The sequence below is a fragment of the Saccopteryx bilineata genome, chromosome 1 (assembly GCF_036850765.1).
Source record: "Saccopteryx bilineata isolate mSacBil1 chromosome 1, mSacBil1_pri_phased_curated, whole genome shotgun sequence".
NCBI lineage: Eukaryota > Metazoa > Chordata > Mammalia > Chiroptera > Emballonuridae > Saccopteryx > Saccopteryx bilineata.
In genome coordinates this window covers 37,939,917-37,959,619 of record NC_089490.1, presented here as the reverse complement: position 1 = coordinate 37,959,619, position 19,703 = coordinate 37,939,917, and the positions used below count along the sequence as shown (strand labels likewise).

General features: G+C 34.9%; 1 protein-coding gene across 1 annotated transcript in view; it reads left to right on the top strand.

Annotated features, from left to right (window-relative positions):
• Nucleotides 1–19,703, top strand: part of LOC136319194 (protein eyes shut homolog) — a 557,987-nt gene that overhangs the window by 516,489 nt on the left and 21,795 nt on the right. Inside the window, exon 12 of the mRNA XM_066252572.1 lies at nucleotides 7,927–8,077. Coding sequence (XP_066108669.1) covers nucleotides 7,927–8,077 — 151 coding nt within the window. The remainder of the gene's footprint in view (nucleotides 1–7,926; nucleotides 8,078–19,703) is intronic.

Here is a 19,703-nt window from a genome sequence, read left to right as displayed (position 1 = left end):
TGTCCCTAAGACAACAGTCTCCATAGTGGAAACAACCATAAGTAAATATTTGCTGTCTGTATACAGATTAAATGAGGAATATGGCAAAAGCTGAAAAGCCATGATAATGGCATGTGATTCTACTCTTTGAGCTGATTTTAAGGTGACTGTTTCAGCATAAACTCGTCCATTGATTATTAAGCCTGCTATTCCTGAGCTGGACCCATTAGTAAAGATTGTAGGTGCTTCAGGAATGGGCTCATTAACAATTGTCTTAGAAAATACAAACGTAGTAATTAATGAGAATTGAAGTATTTTATCAGCTGGGTAGTGAGAATCAATTTGGCCTGTAAAATTTGCAAAAGTGATTTGCCATTTAGTGGAAGTTTCCCAGAGCCATTGTTGTTGATCCTTTGAAAAAAGGAACAACAACAGTCTGTGGCTCAAAACCTATAAGCTGTAAGAGTTGCCTATGCCCCTTGATAATCAAGGAGGCAACAAGTTCAAAATATGGAAATAAAACTTTCTTAGGAGTAACAGCTAAATGAATCCATTCAATAGGATCTAAAGCTTGCCACAATAGTCCTGTTGGAGTGTAACTCGAGGGACAAATTAGTAAGGCAATTGATTCTTCAGGATTTATGCGTTTTAGTTGTGCTTGTTGAAGGCTTTTACTACAAGCTTTAAAACTTGTTGTCCCGCAGCTGTAAGTAGCTGGGGAGAAGCTGGTTCAGCTGAGTCTCTAAGAATATCAAAAAGTGGTTTCAGTTCTCCAGTAGTTAATTTCAAGGAAGGTCTAAGCCAATTAATATCTTCTAATAATTTCTGGAAATTGTTTGAAGTTTGCAAATGATCTGTCCTGATTTCTAATTTCTGTGGACAAATTTGTTGTCCCTCAATAATTTGTCCTAAATAAGAGAAAGGTAAAGATTGCTGTACCTTTTCAGGACCTATATAAAGTCCTGATTCTTTCAGAGAATATTCTAGTTGTTGCCAGATGATCAACACAATGTCTTTATCTGGATAAGCAATAAGAATGTCATCCATATAATGAATTAAGTACACCTTAGGTTCTGCCTTCATAGTGGAGAGATAGCTTGAGAAATGTATTTTTGGCATGAGGTAGGACTGTTAGCCATACCTTGAGGCAAAACTCTCTGCTGGTATTGCTCCATTGAAGCCTGGAAATTAAGTGAAGGAACACTGAATGCAAAATGCTTGCAATCATGAGGGCTTAAAGAAATAGTAAAAAAGCAATCATTTAAGTCAATAACTACAAGGTGAAAATTGCATAGAATGGCAGTAGGAGAAGGAAGTTCTAGTTGGAGAGGACCCATAATTTTCATCGTCTTATTTATTGCTCTCAAATCTTGTAACAGCCTCTAGTTTTCTGATTTCTTTTTAGGCGTATTCCAAGGGCTATTAGATGGTTCAATGTGCCCAAGCTGTAACTACTATTGTACCAATTGAGCAGCTGCCTTAAGTTTCTTGTGAGAAAAGGGCCATTGGTCTACCCATAAAAGATTATCTTATTTCCAAATAATTGGGTCTGCACAATGCATTATTGGGGCAGCAGGAGCTACCAAGGCCTCTATGCTAAATTTTGATATCCTAATCCACACCTTCCAGTATTGGGTGCCACTTCTATGGGGATGAGAATTCCCTACTGTTCTTTCCCTAGTCCCTTAGTGGGAAAAAATTCCTGATTAAGCACCTGAGTATTGACTGACAAGCAATGCTCCCATAGTTTTCAAAACATTTCCACTCCACAAATTAACTGGCAATCCAGGGAGCATATAAGGCTGAAAAAGTCCAGAATGACCTTCTTTATCTTCCCATTGTAAAAAACTAGAGCTTTGTTGAGGGTATTTACTCTGCCCTATACCTTGTAATTCTTTGGCTGCTGCATGAGTGGGCCAGAAAGGAGGCCAATGTAGCTTAGCAATAACAGATACATTAGCTCCAGTATCTAAAAGTCTTTTAAATTTATGCCCTTGTATTGTTAGTTCCATTTTAGGGCATTCCTGACCTACCTTTTGAATCCAATAGGCAAAATAAGAGGAGCCAAATCACTAATTTCCTTGGGACCCTTTTGCAGGATGTGGCCTGAGAAGCAGAATTAGCATCCTTATACTATTCTTCTAACTGCCTGAAACAGCTTGAGACAAATTCTTGAAATGACTTATTAGGGCCCTGCTTAACTTTGCTCAATTTCTTTGTTTTGCCTGAGTATAACCTTACACATAAACAAGACAATTTATGCACAAAAAACACAAGTATAACATATAACTTTGATCAATCCTAATACTTAAATTGTTATTTGGCTCCTAACTCTGAACACACCTCACAATGCACTAACCAGATTAGTAAGGATCTATATTCTATTCTATTTAAATTTAAATGAGCGCTCCTGACAAGTTCTAAAAACATTTTATTTTTTCTAAATATTAGAGCCAGAATTTCCAATTTTTTGCATGCAAAAAAAAGGAACTTAATTCAGGCCTTAAAAACAGACACATTTTATACATTAAACAAAGACTAAACAGAAACAATAATTAGATGATCCAGACAAACCAGAGAAAAACCTGGGATTTCAGAGCACAACCAGATTAGAAAGATGCCTGCCTAATTTAAGTCAGGGCATTCTCTGACAGAGGGACCAAAGGATGGGACTAAACAAAATCTCCCCAGGAAAATTTGCTCTCAGCAGGTGCTGGGATATTTTCCATAGTCAGATCCAACACAGGTCCCCTGTCTCAATTTCTAGGCAAAGAATAAGAAAGAAACAAAGTGATAGTTCAGAAGATTGTAGTTAAAACATTAAAAAAAATCAGACCATAACAGGAAAAACTGTAACTTTTATAATACCTGAGTCTCCTATACATTCTCAAACTCTATAGTTGCTGTAACTGGTGGCTCAGGTTGACTATGCTGAGATTTCTCCCCTACCTCAATGGCCTTTTCATGAAAGTCTGACTTCCACAGCAAATAATCACCCCCGGAGAGACAAGCATGAGCAATCACCTTCCAGTCATTTGAGGGAAGAGCCTTCGCACTAATAGTATCCAATAAACCAAGTGAAAAGGGGGCAGTAGGCCCATATTGAACACAAGCAAGTTTAAGCTCTTTCAGAGTTCTACAAAGTACAGGTTCATGTTCTTGCACTAGTCTCCCCATGTCGACCTATCTTTCTACAACAGGAAAACAGGTAAAGCTATTTATTGTTTCCCCTATTTTTTTTTGAGCCTGGTCTATAGATTGTTGGAGAGGGGATTCCCCAGATTTTGAGCTATAGACTCTGGAATCAGCTCGATAAGGGAACAGAAGAGCAGAGGGTTGAACATAGGATGGAGCTGAGGGCAGTGGAGGCCCACAGCTAAGGCAGCCATAGCTGCAGATTTTATATTCTCTGAGTCATCCTCAGACTACAATTTATCCTCCTATTCACATCCCTCTGTTTCCAGCTCACCCTGATACTCTTCAGACAATGATTTGTCCTCATACAGAAACATTTCTACAAAAAAGTCCCTTATTTTTTACCCTATTTCACAATATTTTACTCCCTATTATACTTTCCCCAAAAACCTTTCTTTACTCACTGTGCACACTTTACTTGGGGAGTTCCATCACCTGCTTTCAGTTTAGTTTCCTCATACTCAAGTCCCTGTTCGGGTGCCACTTGCCGCGGACCAGCATGGCTCCTAATAATGGTGCAGAATTAAGGAAACAGACTTATTAAGAAAAAAGGATGGGGCTGGGAGGACTCTTCAAATGCTGATGGCAATATCTGAGGTGCCCATAGCCCTAGTTTGCTTTATTATATAGTCATATGCAAATCAAGGAAGTTCTTGATACAAAGTTACACATCCGAGATTACAACAGGAACTCTCCCAAGGCATAAACAGGAATCTCCCCACCATGCATAAGTGAAGTAAACCAGTATCTGAACAAACAAAGAGTAAGAGGAAGGGTATGTAAATTGCTTCCAGCAACTTAAGCAAGCAAGTGAAGTGGGTGCAAATACTCAGCATTATAGCCAATATGGAGGTGGTGGGGGAGAACTTAGCCTTTTGCTAAGCCTCAAATCTCCAAAGGCGTTTTTCCATTTACAGTCCACAACAGTCAATGTCACGAGAAAAAGACATTATTATAGTTTCAGCACCAATAAAAATATAAAGAAATTATGAAATATTTTATGCCAATACTTTTGAAAATATAGATTATTTTTTTAAAGTCTAGGAAAAAGTATAGTTTAACAAAATGAACATGATAATACATAGATAGCTATATTATATTAAATACATTGAATCTATCTTTAATAACTTTCTAAAAAAAACTTTAAGCACAGGTGGCTATATTACTTAATTGTACCATATATAAATGGTAGGTATAAAAGTAATATTATATAGACTTTTTGTAAGAATATAAGGACAACATAATCTTGATAGCAAAATTTTATAAGATCAGTACAAGACAGGAAATATAAAGACCACTTCTCTCTTGTATTCATATATATATGAATTATATTTATCATATATATTTGTATATAGATACATATATATTCCTTAAAATATATAAAAGTGAATTTTGTGTTATATAATCAAGACATACATTATGAAAAAGTTACACTTGTTCCAGGAATGCATCCAACATTAAAAGTCCAGAAAATGTGAGTCGTGGCTGTTTGGCTCAGTGGTAGAGCATCGGCCTGGCATGTAGAAGTCCTGGGTTTAATTCCCAGCCATGGCACACAGGAGAAGCACCCATTTGCTTCTCCACCCTTCTCCTTCCCGTTTCTCTCTGTCTCTCTCTTCCTCTCCCACAGCCAAGGTTGCATTGGAGTAAAGTTGGCCCAAGAGTTGAGAATGGCTTTATGACCTCTGCCTCAGGCACTGGAATGGCTCCTATTGCAGCATAGCAATGCCCTAGAGGGGCCAAGCATTTCCCCTTAGTGGGCATGCCAGGTGGATCCCAGTCAGGCACTTGCATGAGTCTGTCTGTCTGCCTCCCCCCACACACCATTCTCACTTCGGAAAAATACAAACAAACAAAAAATCCAGAGAATATAATTCATCACAATTAAGAGAAAAAAGGGAGAAAATGATATTTGATAACCCAAAAGATTAACAAAGAGGATTAACTTTACTTGTACCAGTAATATTCAAAATAGCACCCAATGTACACCAAATCTAGAATACATAATTTGTGTAATATCAATATAGTGATATATCTCAAAAATGAAAAACTATTAAATTCAATAACAAAGATGAATATTAAAAACAATATTAAGATGGAAGAGGTCTAAAAATGTGTCTTTGTGTTGCTAGTATTTCTTTTTTTATTATTATTTTTAAATGAAAGGAGGGGATATAGTGAGATAGACTCCTACATGTGCCCCAACCGGGATCCATCAGCAACCCCTTTCTGGGGCGAATGCTCGAATCAACCTAGCTATCCTCAGGGCCAGGGGCCAACACTCAAACCAACTGAGACACTTGCTGAAGGAGGGGAGAAAAGGGAAAGAATAAAGGGGAGAAAAGCAGATGATCACTTCTCTTGTGTGTCCTAAGAGTCAAAGGAGAGATATCCATATGCGGGGCTGATGCTTTATCCACTGAGCAAACTTGACAGGGCTTGTTGCTAGTATTTCTAGGGACTCTTGCTAGTAATATTCTACCATTTCAACTCCATAGTGGTTATTTGAGTATGTTCACAATATGGTATTTCATAGAGATTTATCTTTTACCCTCTTCATCATGCATGTTATAATTCAATTAAGTTTATATAAATATTTAAAAGACAGACTATCACATATTCATGATATAGAATAACATTATTAGTGAATGGCATGTACATGTCTTATAATTCATGTGCTATTATTGAAAGGATTATGATAAAATTTACTTGCTTAATAGCTAAACAAATAAATTGATTAGATATGAACTAGTTTATATCAAGAGTCAGATAGTAAATACTTTTGGCTTTTTAAGCTTTGTAGTTATTATTGTCACTATCCAATTCTGCCATAAAAGCAGCCATAGATTATCTGTAAAGAAATGTGTGACTCTGTACCAGTTAAATCTATTTATAAATTGGTAGCAGGCTACATTTGGCCTTTATACCACAATTTTCCATCTCTGGATTCAATAATTCAACAGATGATAGAGGACATGAGACATCCATATCTACTCTTAAAACATTGTCAAAGTATTTTTATCTCATTTTTCTAAAATATGGGCTCATGAAAATTATTGCTGGGAATTGCCTATTTAAGTTATATTTGACTTACTATTTTTTTTAAATTTTTACATGCTTTACATCTTGATATGATTTATATTACTACAACTAATTAGTCGTTTCCTTATTACTATTTTCAACCTAAAGATATATTGTACATTAGACTCAGTATGTTCCCCCTTACCCTTGGGGGATATGTTCCAAGATCCCCAGTGATGCCTGAAATCACAGATTGTACTGAACCCTATATGGAGCATGTTTTCTCCTGTACATACATACCTATGATAAATCTTAATTTATAAAATAGGCACAGTAAGAGATGAACAATAATGAATAATAGAATAGAACAAATACAATATAATGTAATAATAGTTATATGAAGATGGTCTCTCTCAAAATATCTTAAATTTTAATTTTTATTTATATTCTTTATTGATTCATTTTTGGAGAGGAGGGGGAAAGAGAGAGAGGAGAAGCAGGAAGCATCAACTCATAATAGTTGCTTCCTGTATGTGACTTAACCAGGCAAGCCCAGGAGTGACCTCAGTGTTCCAGGTTGACACTTAATTCACTGTACCACCACAGGTCAGGCTCAAAATATCTTATTGTATTATATTTACCCTTCTTGTGATGATGTGAGATATTATGATATCTCAGTGATGAGATAAAGTGAGGTGAATGACAGAGGCATTGTGACTTAGCGTTAGGCTACTGTATGGGTTACCTGAAAACAAGCACTGCAATAACCAAGATGGCTACTAAGTGACTAACAGGCAAATAGCATATGTAGCTTACACCCACTGGACAATGGGGTGATTCATGCTCCAATCGGAAAGGAGAGTAACAATGTGAGATTTCATAATACTACTCAAACTGATGCACAATTTAGAACTTATGATTTGTTTATTTCTGGTGTTTTCCATTTAATATTTCTGAACTAGGTTTGATGACATGGCTAACTGAAACCGTGAAAAGTAAAATTGTGGATAAGCGGGCCGAACTGGACCATATTTCACACTGATACTTTTCAATATTTTTAACTCACACAGAAAATTTAACAATGTAAAAAACTGAAGTAGGATATTATACTCTAACATTGTTTTAATCACTGTTGGAAGTGATCTGTTTATTATCAGGATTTATTTTTTTTAAGTGTTTGCTATAATTTGCTGTTTTGTCAAAATTTAACTCTGTATTTATATAGTTAAAGTATTAAGAATTTTTTGTGTATATGTGACAGAGACAGAGAGAGAGGGACAGATGAGGACAGACAGACAGGAAGGGAGAGAGATGAGAAGCATCAATTCTTCGTTGCGGCACCTTAGTTGTTTATTGACTGCTTTCTTATACGTGCCTTGACCCGGGGGGCTACAGCAGAGTAAGTGACCCCTTGCTCAAGCTAGAGAGCTTGGGCTTAAGCTGGTGAGCCTTGCTCAAATCAGATGAGCCCATGCTCAAGCTGGCAACCTTGGGGTTTCGAATCTGGGTCCTCCATGTCCCAGTCCAATGCTGTATCCACTGTGCCACTGCCTAGTCAGGCAAGAATTTTTAATTTAGGACAGATTAATCTACTTCTGCCTTTGTTGGTTTTATGGTGAGATAATCTATTTACTTAAATCTTTCTTTTTTTTAATAACTTAATTAATTCGTCAGACAAATGTTTGCACAACACATACTAAAACCATAAATTTCTTTTCTAAATGGTTGCAGGCAAGAATTGGATCCCTGTAAAGCTGAACTGACTATTCTAGGGAGGACAATTAAAGCAAACGAATCTATCAATCACGTTTCTGAAAAAACCCTGCCAGAATCAGGGTCAGTCTTTATTGGTGGATTTCCAGATCATCATAAAGCAAACCAGGTATTTCTATTGATATATTTATTATGCCATTTTATAAATAAGAGAGATAATAAAACTTAAGTAAAGATGGTTAGCGAGGCAATCTACATGATTTCAGAGAAATCTTGAGCAATTCTACTAACAATTAATTTATCCTACCAAAGAATATTAAAAATTTAATGTTCTCATTTTATAGAATTACTTCACTATCAGTCTGTTTTTCCATCTTATGACTACACATGTATGTAACATTTCATGATAATATGAAGTAAATGGGCTTTTGTTCACTCCCATGCTAGTGATAGATGGATATATGAGAGGGTTGGCTTGAAAATGTACCAAAAATCTAATTTAAGAAATAGAACTGGAAGAACATCCCTGTGTCTGCTTCATAAAAGATTACTAAAATGTAAGACTGTTTTCTATAGAGTTGTATGTACATGCCCACCCACTCTAAATTTCCATTTAAATAATTAGTCTGTTGTCTTCATTATTAACCTATATTTTAGGATAAGAGCATGCATGCTGACATAAATGTTATTGATTAGTTTGCTTCATTTTATGTTCTTACAGAGAACAACTTTAAAAATTTAAGATTGCTTTTTAAATATTCCAACGGCTTAATTCTTTCTTGAATCTTTTACTATATTTTCCATCGTGCTTTACATATAACTATGTATATAGTTCCCAAGTGAAAGGTGGGTATTTTATATAGAATTTAATTTTTTGTAAGCATACATTAATTAAATGCAAGTTCTCAAGACTCCAGGAGCTAATATTCAACTGAGGAGATATACAAATATCTCTAATACAATTAAATATTTATTTAATAGAAATATGAACAATATTCATAGGCAATGTAAAAACAAAGTAAAATAAAAAGAGAAGGCTCCTGGTCTCCCTGGAGCAATAAGGGAGTTTGTAGTTAGAGATCCTAGCAATATCAACTGTCTACCAGGTAAATACTATGTAGATTGTCATTCCAGGCAGATGAAACAACATACACACAGAGGCTTAGGTAATGGAATGGCTTAAGATAAAGAGAGTGGGAGTAGCAATCATTTCTTATTGTGAAGACATTGAGTTTGATGTGAATTGAACAGGAGGAAAACTTGATATTGAGAAAGTGATGGGAGCCTGAGAATAATTCACGCTGTATAAAATACAAAATAGTGTGTATACATATATATATATATTTATATGCTGATGGCTGGAGGTGCCATTCAAGAAGTTTTAACAAGGTTTGATATTACGTAGTTTTCACTTTAATAACAGCTGAAATACAGGATTGGAGGCGTTCAGACTACTAGTCAAGAATGGTTAAAGTTAGGTAATAGGAATACTTAAATAAAAAAATGTTCTGGAAATAAGAATGAAAAAATGACTATGAAATCTATTGAACTTATAATTATAGGTAAAAAAAAAAACAGAATAATTTGGAATTTGAACAACCAGGTTGACTTATATAAGTAGAAAATTCATACTATCTAACTAAGATGTGAATCACAAGACAATTTATAGGGAAAGATGGAAGGTTCAATTTTGCATTTAAGTTACTTTTGGGCAGAGATAATTTTCAAATATTTAACTGGCTTGCCATTACTACTAACCCATAAGTTCATTTTATCAGTACATTCCTGCTGCATACTATTCCTATAAATGGAACATTGTGATATATAGAGCAAGTCTTTTGAAATATGTGTCTTGAGTTCATAAGAGCTCTTGACCACATGGCTGTGCTAGTGTTTATACAGGTGATAGTGGAAGCCCCAGTAATGAATGGGATTGATTTTGTAGAAAGAGAGAAGAGAGGGCTAAAGATTGGGGATCAACAGTAAGGAATGAGTTAAAAAAAAAGAAATGCCCACAAAAGTGGATTAAGAAGTAGAAAGTTTGTCAGTAGAACAAGGGAAAAAGTGTAACAAAAACTAAAGATGGAGAAATTTCCAAAAGGAGCATGTGTTCAAAGCCAAAGTGACAAAAGGTAAACCAACAGTTTTAGGAGACCAATAAGAATAGAAAAAAAATTGTGGTATTTTGAAAGAGTAAATGGAGCAACAGAGTGAATTTAGGTTATTTTACAAGAAGTGTTTTAAAAAGAGAGATGTTGTTTGCTAGTAGAGAACAAAATCTCAAAGTAGTGTTGCGAAGATACACAACTCTAATTGACTATATTCTATATGCTTTTTCTTTCCAAAATTGAAAGGATTGGAATTTACTAAGAGATTATCTCACTAAGAACTTGATATTTCTCCTGTGATGTAGAGAGCAGCTGAACAAGCATTGAGATTAAATTTAGAGTAAATTCAGTGCGTGGACAAGTGAAGTTACTTGGAAATTAAAAGAAGAACAAAATAAGCATCTTTCCCTTCCTTGTTAAATATGCTGTATTTAAAAGTTTTTAGATCAGTCTCTTATTGATATTTTATTCTTTCCTTATATTGTTATTGTGTCATAGTAGCTCCACATGTGTGTACAAGAGTGTGTGTGACATACACTTATATTGCTATGCACTGAATAATACAAGAAAATTATAACATATATCCATGTATTAATACTTAAAGAGAAACCATATGACCTATCAAAAAACATAAAGAAAAACAACTTTGTGAACTCTTTTTTCTGTACAATGCAGCCCCTCTGAATGTCTAAATATCATGCAGTCTCTAACTATCTAATTATTGTGGTCTGATTAAGAGCTGCTGTTTAAGCACAGTGGGTTGTCTGTGCTCAGAAAATTAAAAACAACAGGTTTGCTGTATAAAACACTAAGGAAGAAAACTATAGTTGATTTCTTGAACCAATAAATGTTAAGCTATAATTATTCTCTTGACTCTATGTTTCCAATAATGTCTTTCTGTACTGGCTAGAGCCCCTGCTCATAGTAACAGTCCAATCCAATGTGTATATGCCGACAGATTGTTTAATGTTTTCTTTAACAAAAGCACACAGAGCTCAGTATGTGAGGAGAGAAAGAAACAGTTAGACACTTTCAATTTTGTGCCTGAAGTGTGAGAAACTCTGTGTCCCCTGATGACCATACAATAACATCCAAAGTCCGAGAGAAAATACCCTCTCTCTGGTGACAGGAAAACACTCACTTTCCTTGGTAATATCTTAATTGCTTACACTTTTCAGTTCATGCTTTGGGGTCTAAATTGCTTAATGATACCAAACCTTAATCTCTAGTAAATGCAGATCAAGTTACAATGGTACTAACTTTCTTTTAGCTTTACAAAAGAAAACAAAGTAATTATGCAAATAAGTAAATATTGTTAGTATATAACTGGATTATTTTTCTTTCTCCAGAAGTTGATAACATAAAATGTGTTCCAGAAAGATACTAATTATTTTTTACCACAATCAAGTCAATCATGAATAGTAAAAGCAGAATATATGATGGCATTCATTTTCTATAGGATTGGGATTTTTGAAGAATCAAGCACTGACTTAGTCTATTTGGGTCACTATAACAAAAATACCATAGACTTGGTGCCTTAAATAACAAACACTAATTTTTTTCACAGTTATGAAGGCTGAGAAATTCAAGATTCGGGTGCCAGTAGATTGGACTCTGCTGAGGGTCTCTTTCCTGGTTCATAGACAGCTGTCTCTAGCTGTGTCCTCACAGTTGCAGAAGGCGCTCTTTTCTAATGGCACTGTTTCATTCGTTAGGGTCCACTTTTATGACCTAATCTCTTTCTAAAGGTCCCACTTCTTTTTTTTATCATTTTTTAATTAAATTTAATGCAGTGACATTGATAAATCAGGGTACATATGTTGAGAGAAAACATCTCTATATTATTTTGACATTTGATTATGCTGTATACCCCTCACCCAAAGTCAAATTGTCTTCCGTCACCTTCTATCTGGTTTTCTTTGTGCCGCTCACCTCCCCCACCCCCTCTCTCCTTCCTCGCCCCATCTCCCTCCCCCCCACCCCTCAACCCCTGTTACCATCACATTCTTGTTCATGTCTCTGAGTCTCATTTTTATGTCCTATCTATGTATGGATTCATGTAGTTATTAGTTTTTTCTGATTTACTTATTTCACTCCGTGTAATGTTATCAAAGTCCATCCATGTTATTGTAAATGATCCGATGCCATTATTTCTTATGGCTGAGTAGTATTCCATAGTATATATGTACCAAAGCTTTTTAATCCACTCGTCCTCTGACGGACACTTGGGCTGTTTCCAGATCTTCGCTATTGTGAACAATGCTGCCACAAACATGGGGGTGCATTTCTCCTTTTGGGGCCATTCTATGGTGTTTTTGAGTTTATTTTTGTGAGTGGTGTAAGCTGGTGGTCTAGTTTCATTTTTTTGCAGGTAGCTGTCCAATTTTCCCAACATCATTTGTTATATTCCTAAAAGTGGGATAGCTGGGTCAAAAGGCAGTTTGATTTTCAAATTTTTGAGGAATCTCCATACTGTTTTTCACAGTGGCTGCACCAGTCTGCATTCCCACCAGCAGTGCAGGAGGGTTCCCTTTTCTCCACATCCTCGCCAGCACTTATTCTGTGTTGTTTTGTTGATGAGCGCCATTCTGGCTGGTGTGAGGTGATATCTCATTGTTTTTTTAATTTGTATTTCTCTAATGATTAGTGAGTGATGCTGAGCATTTTTTCATATGCCTATTGGCCATCTGTATGTCCTCTTTGGAGAAGTGTCTATTCATTTCTTTTGCCCGTTTTTTGATTGGATTGTTTGTCTTCCTGGTGTTGAGATTTACAAGTTCTTTATAAATTTTGGTTATTAACCCCTTATCAAATGTATTGTCAAATATGTTCTCCCATTGTGTAGTTTGTCTTTTTATTCTGTTCTTATTGTCCTTAGCTGTGCAAAAGCTTTTTAGTTTGATATAGTCCCATTTGTTTATCCTGTCTTTTATTTCCCTTGCCCGTGGAGATAAATCAGCAAATATATCACTGCCAGAGATGTCAGAAAGCTTACTGCCTTTGTTTTCTTCTAAGATGCTTATGGTTTCACAGCTTACATTTAAGTCTTTTATCCATTTTGAGTTTATTTTTGGGAGTGGTGTAAGCTGGTGGTCTAGTTTCATTTTTTTTCAGGTAGCTGTCCAATTTTCCCAACATCATTTGTTAAAGAGGCTGTCTTTACTCCATTGTATTTCTTTACCTCCTTTGTCAAATATCAGTTGTCCATAGAGCTGTGGGTTTATTTCTGGGTTCTCTGTTCTGTTCCATTGATCTATATGCCTGTTCTTATGCCAGTACCAGGCTGTTTTGAGTACAATGGCCTTGTAGTATAACTTGATATCAGGAAGTGTGATACCCCCCACTTTATTCTTCTTTTTTAAGATTCCTGAGGCTATTCGTGTTCTTTTTTGGTTCCATATAAATTTTTGGAATATGTGATCTATATCTTTGAAGTATGTCATTGGTATTTTAATTGGTATTGCATTGAATTTATAGATTGCTTTGGGTAATATAGACATTTTAATGATGTTTATTCTTCCTAACCATGAGCATGGTATATGCTTCCACTTGTTTGTATCTTCCTTGATTTCTTTCATCAATGCTTTATAATTTTCTGAGTACAAGTCTTTAGTCTCCTCAGTTAACTTTACTCCTAGGTACATTATTTTTTTGGTTGTAATAGTAAAAGAGATTGTTTCCTTAATTTCTCTTTCTGACTGTTCATTGTTGGTGCATAAAAATGCCTCTGATTTCTCAGTATTGATTTTATATCCTACCACTTTGCTGAATTCATTTATCAGGTCCAGTAGTTTTTTGACTGAGACTTTAGGGTTTTCTATATACAATATCATATAATCTGCAAATAATGATAGTTTTACTTCTTCTTTTCCAACTTGAATGCCTTTTATTTCTTCTTCTTGTCTGATTGCTGTGGCTAGGATTTCCAGGACTATGTTCAATAAGAGTGGTGAAAGGGGGCACCCTGCCTTGTTCCTGATCTTAAGGGTATTGCTTTTAATTTTTATCCATTGAGTATGATGTTGGCTGTGGGTTTCTTATAGATGGCTTTTATCATGTTGAGGTATGTTCCCTGTATTCCCACTTTGCTGAGAGTTTTTATCATGAAGGGGTGCTGGATTTTATCAAATGTTTTTTCTGCATCTATTAAAATTATCATGTGGTTTTTCTTCTTCTTTTTGTTTATGTGATGAATCACATTGATTGATTTATGAATATTGTACCAGCCTTGCTTTCCCAGAATAAATCCCACTTGATCACGGTGTATGATTTTTTTCATATATTGTTGGATCCAGTTTGCTAATATTTTGTTGAAGATTTTAGCATCTATATTCATCAGAGATATTGGCCTATAATTTTCTTTCTTCGTGTTGTCTTTACCTGGTTTTGGAATCAGAATTATGCTCGCCTCATAAAAGGAGCTTGGAAGTCTTTCTTCCTCTTGAATTTTTTGAAATAGCTTGAGAAGGATAGGAGTTAGTTCTTCTTTGAATATTTGGTAGAATTCAGTTGTGAAGCCATCAGGCCCTGGACTTTTCTTTATTGGAAGTTTTTTGATAACTGTTTCCATCTCATTTGGTGTAATCAGTCTGTTTAGGTTTTCTGATTCTTCTAGATTGATTTTTGGAAGATTGTATGTTTCAAGGAATTTGTTCATTTCATCTAGGTTGTCTAGTGTTTTGGCATACAGTTCTTCATAGTATTTTCTTACAATATTTTGTATTTCTGTTTTGTCAATTGTTATTTCTCCACTCTCATTTCTAATTTTATTTATTTGAGTCCTCTTTCTCTTTTTCTTGGTCAGTCTATTTAAAGTTCATCAATCTTGTTTACCTTTTTAAAGAACCAGCTTCTAGTTTCATTGATCTTCTGTATTGTTTCTTTAGCCTCTATGTCATTTATTTCTGCTCTGATCTTTATTATTTTCTTCCTTCTACTACATTTGGGCTTTACTTGCTGTTCTTTTTCTAGTTCTTTTAGATGCAGGGTTAAGTTGTTTATTTGAGCTTTTTCTAGTTTCTTAAGCTGTGCCTGTAGTGCTATGAACTTCCTTCTCAGTAATGCTTTTGCTGTGTCCCATAAATTTTGAGTTGTTGTATGCTCATTGTCATTCATTTCTAGGATTTTTTTATATTTCTTATTTGATCTCATTCTTAATCCATTCGTTATTTAACACCCTGCTATTTAGTTTCCATGTGTTTGAGAGTTTTTGAGCTTTTCTGTTGTGGTTCATTTCTAGTTTCATGCCATTGTGATCAGAGAAATTGTTTGCTATGATTTCAATCTTCTTAAATTTGTTGAGACCAATTTTGTGCCCTAACATGTGGTCTATCCTAGAGAATGTACCATGAGCACTTGAAAAGAATGTATATTCTGCTGCTTTAGAGTGAAAAGTTCTGAAGACATCTATTAAATCAAGTTGATCTAGTGTGTCCTTTAAGTATGTTGTTTCTTTGTTAATTTTCTTTCTTGAGGATCTATCTAGTGATGTTAGTGGTGTATTGAAATCCCCTACTATTATAATATTGCTGTTGATCTTGCCCTTTAAATCCATCAAAGTCTGCTTTATATATAAGGTCCCACCTCTTAATACCAACATATAGGGGGGTAGAAATTTAACACTTAAATTTTAGAGAAACATATACATTCAGCTTATAGTATTATAATTGTCTAGATACTTGCTAACAGAGAAAATGAAGTAAGGAAGTATAAAATTTTTCATGACAGATTTGTATAATGGATAAATCTTCAATATTTGACAGTAAAATTTGGCAGAGAAGTAGGAGCACAACTGAGAAAATGTTACCACTGAAGGCAGAAAAAGAGCAGTTTCAAGAAAGAGAAGCTGCTTAGCCTTGCTCGAGTCAGATCTAGAAAGAATAAGGACTGAAAAGTATTCACCAGTTGTTCTGACATGGAAATCATTGATACAGTTTTCAGAGAAATTACCACTTCTATTTAAGTTTATGATGACAAGATTCCATCATCTTTCTGTTCAACAGAAAAGATTCCATCATCTTTCTGTTAAGAAGCAATGTTTTCTTTTGGCAAAACAGAGATCTAGTTGGACATTAGCTTCCTATTATAACAACCATGAAAATTCCAACTGCAGGATGACAGTGTAGTTTTTTTTTGTTCAGTTTTATTGAAAACCCATTTAGAACATCACCTATAAAGTTGAAGATGTTTATATGCTAAACAACAAAAGTTTCTTGGTTAGGGATTGGGATGTACACTAGTAAATTTCTTATACCTAAATATGAGGAGACATGTACTAGAGTATTTATAGCAAATAATATATTTATAGCATAAAAAATAAAAAACAACATAAACATTTATTAAAAGTAGTATGCATATTCTGTTTACTACAACTATATACAGTGATGACTATCAGTGAACTTCATGTCTTACATTTAAGTCTTCCATCAATTGATAATTAATATTTGTATATGGTATAAGATAAAACTGGTTTATTTGTTTGCATGTTGTTATCCACCTTTGTACTGCCATTTGTTGAAGACACTGTTCTTTCTTTATTGTATACCCTGTTGAAGATCAGTTAACTGTACATGCATGGGTTTATTTCTGGACTCTCTGTTCTGTTCCATTGGTCTACATCTCTGTTTATGTAAGTACTACACTATTTTGATTACTGTGTCTTTGTAATATTATTTGAAGTTAGAAAATGTGATGCCTCCAGCTTTGGTCTTTCTCAAAATTCAGTTGGTGGTTCCATATGAACTTTAGAATTAATTATTCTATTTCTGAAAAAATGCCATTGGGATTTTGATAGGGACAACATTGAATCTAGAGATTATTTTTGATAATATTGATATTTTAACTGTATAAACTCCTTCAATTCTTGAACACAAATGCCTTTGTATTTTTTGTGTCTTATTAATTTCTTTCATCAATGTTAATAGTTTTCTAATTTTCTTTTCTTTTTTTTTTTTTTTTTTTGTGTATGTGTATTTTTCTGAAGCTGGAAACGGGGAGAGACAGTCAGACAGACCAGACAGACTCCCGCATGTTCCCGGCTGGGATCCACCCGGCACGCCCACCAGAGGCAACGCTCTGCCCACCAGGGGGCGATGCTCTGCCTCTCTGGGGTGTCGCTCTGCCGAGACCAGAGCCACTCTAGCGCCTGGGGCAGAGGCCAAGGAGCCATCCCCAGCGCCCGGGCCATCTTTGCTCCAATGGAGCCTTGGCTGCGGGAGGGGAAGACAGAGACAGAGAGGAAGGAGAGGGGGAGGTGGAGAAGGAGAGGCGCTTCTCCTATGTGCCCTGGCTGGGAATCGAACCCCAGTCCCCCGCACGCCAGGCCGACGCTCTACTGCTGAGCCAACCTGCCAGGGCCTAATTTTCTTTTTTATATAGTCTGACAATTTTACTTCTTTCTTTCTTATTTTTATCCCTTTTAATTCTTTTTTGTTTTTACCTAGTTGTTCTAGTTAAAACTTCTAGTAGTATGGTAAATAAATATAGCAAGAGTGGACATCTTTGTCTTACTTCTGATCTTAGAGGAAAAGCTTTAAGGTTTTCATTGCAGAATATGTTGTTAGCTATGTGCTCATCAAATATGGCTATTTTATGTTGAAATAATGTTCTCCCATTCCCAATTCATTGAGTGCTTTTATGATAAAACATTACATTTTAACTTATTTTTTCTAGTTTATTGAGTTGATATATTTATTCTTCATTCTATTAATGTGGTTTATTGCAATTGATTATCATATGTTGAACTAGTTTTACTTCTTCCTTTACAATGTGGATCCCTTTTATTTCTTCTTGCCTCATTACTGTGGCTAGGACTCCCAGTACTATTGAATCAAAATGGTGATATCACCTCACACCTGTTAGAATGACTATCATCAATAAATCAACAAACAATAAATGTTGCTGAGGGTGTGAATGAAAGGGAACCCTCATGAACTGGTGGGAATGCAGACCGGTGCAGTCACTGTGGAAAACAGCATAGAGTTTCTTCAAAAAATTTAAAATGGAACGGCCTTTGACCCAGTGATTCTACTTCTGGGAATATATCCTAAGAATCCTGAAATACTGATTTGAAAGAATATATGCACTCCCATGTTCATTGCAGCATTATTTACAATTGTCAAGATCTGTAAACAGCCCAAGTGCCCATCAGTAGGTGAATGGATAAAAAAGCTATGACATGTTTACACAATGGGATACTATGTGGCCATAAAAAAAATGAAAAAAAAAATCTTACCTTTTGTGATGGCATGAATGGACCAGGAGATCATTATGCCAGTCAAAGAAAAACAAATACCATATGATTTCACTCATATGTGGAATCTAATGAACAAAATGAACTAACAGGCAAAATAGAGGCAAACTCATACATAACGAGAAGACTGACAGCTATCAGGGGGTGGGACTGGATGAGAGACCTGGAGGGATAGAACAAAAAACAACAGCAATACAACATAAAAGAGTGGTTCAACCACTCCTTGAAATGTCTATGCCCCAAACTTCTATAAATTATGATGTTAGACCACATTCTTTTTTGAAGTCTATTCCAGCTAAAAATGCTGTGATTCTATGCTATTTCTGTAAGTATGGAGAAAATAAATAGATAGATAGATAGATGATATAGATAGATAGATAGACAATTGATGGATAGATATAAACAGATAAACATTGCTATATAATATTTAGTATAATATATAATACTAAATGTATATATATAATATACTATTTATTTAGTATGAATTACATAGATATTCTTTGTATTATGATAGTATCCCAGTCAGAAATTCTATAATATTCTTTGTACCTAGGGTCATCTAATTTTATATAATATTCATGAGGACACTTCTTGAGAGACTGCCATCTGGTATTTTTTCTGTTATTGTTTAAATTTTCATTTTATTGTTAAGGGCCTCAAAGAGTTTTTATTTTAAAATAAACAAACTAATCAACAAAATCTCACAATAACACATCTCATGTCCATAGCTAAGCTATGGAAAAAGAAATACAGATGATATTGAGACAAACAAATATATTGAAATTTTTTTATGTTAACAGATTTATTAAAATCAAAGTGTTCCAATATTTCTTTATAGTGGCTAGGGGACAATGGATAAAGTAAAGCAAATAGTAATGTAGTTTATATTAGGGAATTCTAATAATGTAGGTTGTAATTTTAAACCCTATTTAATGTTGCAGCATAATCTATGTAACTCAACACTAAGTAGAAGAAAATCAATTTTTGGTTTAAGTGCTTTGGGGATATTAATTTGGAAGATAGTTTTCTAGTGAAATTTAAAGACTTAAGGTTAATTTACTCAAAGCCTAGATAGCAGAGCCCTCGGGTAAATGATTTCACACATGAAACCATAATGTTAAATTTAAGGATGCTGAGACCTGGAAAATTAAATGAAGGCTGAAATCCAAGAATTTTCAATATAATCCATAAAAATGAAAATAAAGTACTTAATAATTTCAATGGTAAAATGTTACATAATCCAGAGTTGTTAAAACTGTCTTTATCAGTCACCACACTGACTCCTTGAAAGACAAAATGTAAGTAGGGTCTATTTACATGACATAGTAAGACAAACCCAGTTTTCTGGTAATTGAGAACCAACCCTCTCAGGGCTAAGACTTGGTCAACTGACTGTTTTGACATATGCACCATTTCCTTTATGACATAAAGTAATA